Source organism: Pterocles gutturalis, unplaced genomic scaffold (genome assembly GCF_000699245.1).
Source record: "Pterocles gutturalis isolate BGI_N339 unplaced genomic scaffold, ASM69924v1 scaffold44509, whole genome shotgun sequence".
Taxonomy (NCBI): domain Eukaryota; kingdom Metazoa; phylum Chordata; class Aves; order Pterocliformes; family Pteroclidae; genus Pterocles; species Pterocles gutturalis.
The window spans coordinates 29,110-36,992 of NW_010132361.1; the positions used below are offsets into that span (position 1 = coordinate 29,110).

At 42.1% G+C, this 7,883-nt stretch overlaps 1 protein-coding gene across 1 annotated transcript in view; it reads right to left on the minus strand.

Moving 5' to 3' along the window:
* Nucleotides 1-7,883, minus strand: part of PROX1 (prospero homeobox 1) — a 36,237-nt gene that overhangs the window by 26,696 nt on the left and 1,658 nt on the right. Inside the window, exons 2-3 of the mRNA XM_010080871.1 lie at nucleotides 7,774-7,881; nucleotides 1,127-1,234 (exon numbers count right to left, since the gene is read on the minus strand). Of these exons, the coding sequence (XP_010079173.1) occupies nucleotides 1,127-1,234; nucleotides 7,774-7,881 (216 nt within the window). The remainder of the gene's footprint in view (nucleotides 1-1,126; nucleotides 1,235-7,773; nucleotides 7,882-7,883) is intronic.

Here is a 7,883-nt window from a genome sequence, read left to right on the forward strand (position 1 = left end):
TGTCACTATCCGCTCTGCACATGGCATTGAATAAGAGGAACCTCCAAGGGCACGGCCGTGAGGGGCAGAAGTGTACTGAGATGTGCAAGTGCATGCGATGTTAAATGAAGAAAATAAAGGGAAAAACTGCCAAGAAACTTGACCAAAGAGAAACTTGATCAGCAGAAACTGGGCCAAGTTCACAAACCTCTCAGATAATCTTCCTCTAAGACTGAAAAAAACCCAAAAAACCCCAAAAGTGATTAAAAGAAGGATTTCTGTAATTTGGTTGGGGGGGTGTGGGGTGGTGGGGGAAATGTAACAAACTAATTTAAGCTAATGTAATGTTTATAAAGTTACTTGGATAATGACACCATGTATGCCATTATAATCATTAAAACCCAATCTATGTTTTTAAAAAAAAAAACTTTGATGATTAACACAAAATCAAGTTGATGCGAAGGAACAATTACTTTTAGAAAAAAAATCAGGAGGTCCTAATATTCTGTAGAATGAGGGAGGATGCAGCTGTATGTCGACAGCTTTCATATCCTCATTTGAATAATGTGGCCTGAATCTGTCACTTTATTCATCCTCCTTATGCTCAGTGTACTCTGCATCAACAACAAATTAAGTTGTAAATAAGAGACAATCATCACTTTTGTTTTTAAGCAGCTTCTGCATGGAGAATTTCAATGTACTGCTTCTTTTTGACAGAAAGAAAGGGATTCTACACTGTGCTTATGTAAGCACAAATATGAGGAAACCAACCGAAATGAAACAATAAGGGAGCACTTGAGAACCGCTCCAAAATGTTCTTGGAAGTACATTTCTACCACCATCGAAATCTCCTTTTTTAATAGGGTATGTATAATGAAGACAGTTTAATTTACTGTAATAATTATTCTTACTTTGCTTTGAAATGTCAGTGATTTTTTATTTTTAATTTCAAATCCTCCAACCTCCCCTTTCCTTGTCTAGGCACAAGCAGGGTACACCTCAACAGGAAGAACAAGTGAATAAAGTCAGCTGTAACCTTTGTGTACCCAGAAGCATTATTAATCTCTAATATGATAACGTGATCCCTTTTCATGAGCAAATACAGCATGCAGTAAGGAGAGAGGAGGGGAAAAAGAGATTTTCTTACCTTTACGTCTGAGAAGTAGGTTTTCAGCATATTGGAACTTGGGTACCGGGTGTAAAAGAACATGAGCTTGGCCTTTTTCAAGTGATTCGGTGACAAGCCTTCCTGCATGTAGGATTGAATTAGTATAGGAAAATGCTGTTCTTGAGAAAGCTGTTTCTGAACATACAGAGCCAGCAAACTGCCCCCCCTATATACTCTACAGTTCCCCAGACTACAGGAGACAATATTAACATTTAAATTGCCGCACTGTAATTTTCTGTAAAACACTTAAATGAGGGATGCGAGGCCATGTAACTTAAACCGTGTATTTCCTATCAGTTTTGGTGCCGGGTCTCGGGAATCTTGCAAGTTTACGGCTTGTGTACCATATGTATGTTCACTTGTTGCTAAGGAAACAAATGTACGAAGCATGTGCCGCAGAAAAACTTACTGGAAGCTTTTTCTCCCTCTCCTTTGCAATTCCAGCTAAAGTTTCTTTTTCTCTCAGTGTTGTGCTACTTGCACAGAATAAAGTTAATGGATGTGAGACAATCAGAGGCGCTTTATCATTCTGAGCAATGTTTTACACCGGCAGTACTTTTCACCTGTTCAATTGTGTCGATAAATTTTAAGAACTTCAGTAACTCTCTCTAATCCTGCTGCTGCTTTGCTCCAGTGGCTGTCTTGCAAATCAAAGTGAAATTTGTAAGAGGCAAAGTCCCTCTGCCGCTCAATCCCCCGCCACAAACTTGTCGCCTCCTGATTTACACAGTTAACTCCTCAGAGAACGAAGCTGTATTTGGGGCTAACCAATCAATACATGTGGGCTAGCAAATCAATAAATGGCCACTTACCCTATAAGGCAGCCTATTTATCCTGGAAACATCATTACCTTTTAGATCTGTAAACAGAAGCAACTAAAAGAGTTCCCAAGGGAATGTGAAGCTAACCATAACAATCTCAGCTTGCTGATTCTTCTCCCGGCTTCTTGGCTCTCTTTTGTGTACTGCGTGCTAGGACGGCTCTGGTCACATCTGTGCCGCAGGCTGGCCCTGCCATTTCCTCAGCAAATTAATGGCTTTATAATTTATCAGAAATGAAGCTGCACGTGGAGAAAATCAATGTGGCCCCCACAAGGTCAATTAAGGGTTCTTCCCAGAAGCTTCTCTGAGGACTGTTTCTCCTAAACACAATTGTTGAAAATTTCACTCAGTTCACACCTTACGGTGGGGGGGAAGGTCAACCACATTGACAGATGTGCTGCAGCCAAGGTGCCTCTTCCACCTGACGGCTGGGCGCACGTCAGCACAGAACATCTCATTCCAGGCCTCAAGACGGGAAACCCAGACTGATTTTTATCAGCAGGCTACTGATGATTAGCTAGGCTTTTTCAGCAGAATTCCTTTTCCTCTAATTTGTGAAATCTACTGAAACCCTCTCCCTCTTTTTCTGTTACAAGGTTCACTTTTAGATTAGAAAAACGTAGCATTAAAAAAAAAAAAGTCATTGATAATATTAGTTTAAAAACCTCTTATTTTCTGGAAGTACGTGGAAAACGGCTCAGCTGAACTTGCATTTTGTTTTAGATGCTTAATGATTACAAAGAAGATAATTTATGACTGACATACTTCTTGTGCCAAGAGAAGAGTTGAAAGAACCTCCAGTTACCTCCATTAGACTGATAGAGAAGTCTAAAAGAGCATTACACTCTGCAGTGCCATCTGTCAAAATACGTAAGTGAAATAATAGTAGCAAGCTGTCACCTATTGCTTAGTGATAAGAGTTTTAGACAAATCAAAACTTCTACGCCAGAAATCCATTTTGTTATGCGAACCTTTCAGGAAAGTGGGGGTCTCCAATAAGTAAAAGGGAAAAAAAGGAAAAATCCTAAGTCTCCTTAATTTGCAATTCCTCTGATGTTAATATCGGGCTTGGTGTATATTCTTTTTCAATGCAAGCTCAAAGATGGACTTAAACTTTCAAAAAAAGCTCTCCTATTTGCTGGATTTAAGCATATTAGACAGTTGTCTAATCATTTGGATTCCTTCTGCATTTAGGATTTTTAAACATTTTCTGCTCTAATGCCAGAGGATATTGATATTGAATGAAACATGTATTAAAAGATGTTCTGAGACTCAAATTCCCAGAAATCCATTTTTATTAAAATTATACTTGTTCTTAAGCACTTGGCAGCCTTAAAGAGGTATAAAATATGGAACAAATCTTTATATCTTGATCCTAAGGTTAACACTTTCCTATGGCAAAAGATATGATCTGTAATAATCTAGCAAAAAATAGTTAATGACAGACTTAAGAGCTAAGAATTAGATAACTCATTGCTATTTCAGAAAAAAAAACTGAACTGACCAATTGCTTAATTTCCTTTTTAAGTGCTTGGGCTGAAAAGCAACTGTTCTTCCAAGAAAGCACTAGCTGTTTCCAGGATACTTACACACGCACAATGACTCATGATGAAATAGATTCAGTAAACATACAGCTGTACCGAACACGAGCTAAGCCCCATTCAAGGCCAGGAAAGAAAACGAGCACAAATAAATATTAAGGAGGTAAAGGGAGGAGGGGTGCCGAATGGAACGCAAACAAGCTCTGTCCCAGCAGCTCATGTGGCTTGCCTCAATTCTCTTAGCTATAGCTTTGTGAAGACAGATGACATTCAATTCTGTGGGTAATGCAAAATAGACAATAACTGCTGAAACTTGAGACAGCTGCCAGGTGTAAAAAAAAAAAAAAAAAAAAGGCAAGGAAAAAAAAAAGGAGAGAAAGAAAAGATGATAAATCCATAAATTAATGAAAGACATCTGCTCAGGAACATAAAAGATCAGAGGAACAGTGTACTGCAGCTGAACCTAAAGCAGTGTTCAAACAACCTGAGTGTCTCGGTGTTGTGCGTTTACACAGTACAACGTAGCCTCACCTAACACTGCAGCAGCTAAAAGGCAAACTGCTAAGAAATAGGAAGTGAAAGACTGGGAATGAAACGTAGACATGCTCTTGTGTGTTTTAACTGCAGAAGCACAGGGGTAGCATTGCACAAAATTTGACTCATTTGCACTTCAACCCTCCCAGGTAACTCTCCTCTTTTGCAAAAAAAATATTTTTTCAGTGGAGATGATCTTTCACTCCTGTTATTCTCAGCCTGAGCTCCCACAAATTCTCTAACAGGCTTTTCTAGTCCACACATGTATTGAGCTGAAGGAAAAGAGGTAAGAATAGGCTGTATCAGGTAAAAAATCTGCACTAGCACTGCCAAGCTGCTCCTTAAGTTACACCTCAGGTGCTTTTAATCAGCAAAGCTCCAAATGGCTGTATCTCAGAGCATCTTCAAGACCCTCCAAAGAACGGTCTGGCTGGAAAGTATTTGTTCATCGCCCAGGTTTTATCAACAGCACAGAGTTATCCAGCTTGCTGTACAATCGCTCAGGTTTTTTTATAAATTTAATTAGTTTAATTCTAGTCAGATGTAATAACTCTTCATTTCAAAATGTTGTAATTCACTAATTATAGCTTTCACATATTGGGACTGTGAAACTCATTCCAGTTGGACTGGAATTCTGTTTAAAAATAAATAAAATTGTAGAAAGTTTCACTGATGTTTTAAAGCCCTCTTGCCAGGGGAGCATGCTAAACTTCTTCACCTGTACAGATGTCTTAACAGCACACAAACTACCGTTGTGCTTCCATTCTGATCTATGCAAATGTTTTGGGACTGAACAAGGCTATTTTTCTTGAGATGCAAAGAGGATGCATGACAAAGGAAGACCATGCAGGAAAACAATTCGCTGTCTGTTTCTTTTGGAATTTGAATAAAATTTTAGTATTTGATTAAACAGATTAGTTTGCAAAGATATAGACTGCATTCATGACCAAGATGGGAATTCATGCTGCAGGTGCATCTTATCTTGTTTAGCAACATACACAAACATTAACTGTTCCCGTCTGCAATTCAGCAAAGAACGATTAGATACATTTTACAGGCATTTGTTAAAAAAACCCAACAAAACAAACAAAACACCAAACCAAAACCAAGGCTAAGTGCAGTGTTTTAGCTTACTACTAAAACCTGAACTTGGCTGTATCTGCTACTCTTATGTTCTCATCCTGTCTGTATTGTCCAGGAAAACAGATGTTGCTTTCTGCAGGGAAGAAAGATCTGCTTCTCTCAAGAAATATATTCCCTGTATGTGCACACTCAACCATGTAAAATAAAAGCACCACAACAGAATCGACCACAAACAAACCAACCTCCATACTGCGCCTTTCTCTGGAAACTGCAAGCTACCTGGACAAATGAGCCGCTGCTAGAAAAAAGCATCCATCTCCACAGCTGAGCCGTATACCAGGGTACAAACTGTAGGAGCGGTATTTAATAAATCTGTTTGTCCCAACGGGTCTGTATCTAAACCCAGATCAATCTGCAACCTGCAATAGCATCTAGGTGGGAAAGTCGGAGCGCTCTCACAATGGCAGGGGAAGAAGCGGGGCAAGGAAGGAGGAAGGGCATCACGCTAGCACTCAGTGTTTCCCCTGGCTAAGCCTTGGAGCGGCAGGAGACTCTCACACCCCTTTCAGCAGAAGCAACAAGCTCCGTAACCGACTGACAGTGAGAACGAGCAGAAGAAAGGGGGAGAGACAGCAGGGGTGAGGGAGAGATGCTGCATCTCTCTCCTCGATGGAGAGGATCGCTACTCCCTAGTTCCTTGGCATTTTTCACCTCTGTTTACTCCTCTCCCAGGATGGAAGAACTACTTTTATACAAAAACAATTAGTATGCTGCTATACTGTTTGGTAGAAATTACTTAATTGCTCTGGCCTGAGTCTTGATCTCGGCTGCCACTCCTGTTGACCTCAGGACTGCTTTCTGAGCATCGCAGCTTGCATTTCAATATGCAGGAAAGATTTTTGGTTTGGATCTCCAAAAGTAACTGTCAGTATCTGCGAGTGACACTGGATTTAGACCAACTTCTCCGTTTTGCCACGCAACGTATGTGGTGAGGAGATTTCCCTGGTACCAATGCAGCAGGGAGATTCTCTTTCAGGAAAGAGGTCCCTCAAACATCATGTCCACTACCAGCTGGTCTCGAAAACACCAACAGCTGAAAAAGGTGCTTTCAAGCCAGGAACACTTGCCCCTATAGAAATGGGATTATTCATACAGGTCAGACAGCAGCAATTCCCGACTCGGACTTGACCTAAGTTAGATCAAAGACTGGTGGCGATGGGCTCTGGACCTGCAGCACCTGCCTTCGTCCCAGTGGTGCCCAGTGCCATGAGAGGGATGGGAGGTCCAGGTAACCAGCAGGTCCTGAGCGCTGCCAGCACCCTCCTGAGGATTTAACACATCTACATAAAATGTGGTTAAATTAATCTAAAACCACCAGAGTTATTAATTGCCTAAAAGATAGCCAGTGATGGGGCACAGCCTGGTGCATCCACCTTCACATGATGCCCCTGGAAAGAGGACAAGTTTCTCAGCATCACTACCATTACTCAGGGAGGGCAGAGTTATTCAGTTGCAATTACTTTCAGCAACTAGGGAATGAAATGAGCTGCATCTAAGGCTCTGTGTTTGTGCTGTTGCCTTCTGCTGGGGTCTTGGAACTGGGATAAAACGTCATTCTACCCTTCATTCAAAATCCTCAATTTTAGCATCAGGCAGACATGGTATTTTATTCCCTTTTAATATGACTGTACTTGGAAGAAAAATCTTTTGACCAAAAAGCACATTAGGGGAAAAGATGCAAGGAGTGGGAGGTGTTATTGCTGAAAAAGAAAAAAAAACTAGTACTAGTTTCCAGGAAAAAAAAAAAATCATTACTATGTCTGGTTATGCCTAAATAAAGGCATAGATGAATTTTTTTCCCCCTAACTAAAGCCTGCTATTGAGCTAAAAAGAGAGATTTTATTATCATCTTATTTTTAAGCAGGGGAAGTGTCCTGTAAATTTAATACAGCTGAAGTTTTATATTTAATTGTTCTCTCTAGCTTTCCAAAATAATTTGCTTTGTGTATGTTAGGACAAAAGATTTCTGTGTATGGCTGAACAGAGGTTAATCATGCATAGCAGGCAGCTGCACAGGGCTGAGGAACAGACCTCTGGGTGGGGGAAAGAACTTGATGCAGCCTGAATAGATCAGTACCTGTGTCTTTTGTGCTTTGTTTCCCTTACGGGCTTGAGAGCTGAGGGCTCATGATGACCTGACCGTGGCTCTCTGCGAGCCCCAGCCATGACACCATTAACACAGGTCGCGCCTTGGCCTGGCAGGGGAGGGAAAGGAGGCAGCCATGGCTTGAACGGTTTTTGGCCAAGGACGGTGCCCCCTCAATCATCTCCCTGCCTGGGGAAGGACCTGCCAGCCCAGGAAAACCCCCCAGCACCCGGGTCGTGGGCTCGGCTCAGTTTCTGACCCTATGGGATGCTCTCAGAGGCTTGGGGAGGGCAGATGGCTATTCTATGTGAACGCTGTTGCTGAAGGAGCACCATCAGCCAACACCCAGCATTTTATTTGGCCTCCCCAGGCCCCCCGCCCGCTCCCCCCCAAGTGCCCTGCTCCTGCAGCACCTGGGGGCAGTCCTAGGGTGCAGGCATGGCCCCTTGTCCTCTCCCACTGGCCACTGCCGGGTTATCGCTCGTCTTTCAAAAAGGATATTGCACTTCCCGAATAGGGCGAGATTTCGGACATGTCTTGCAGGTCACCGCACTCGGACTTTATGAGGGACAAGGAGAGGCCCTCGGCGGCGCTGGGGGGGGGGGCTGGCG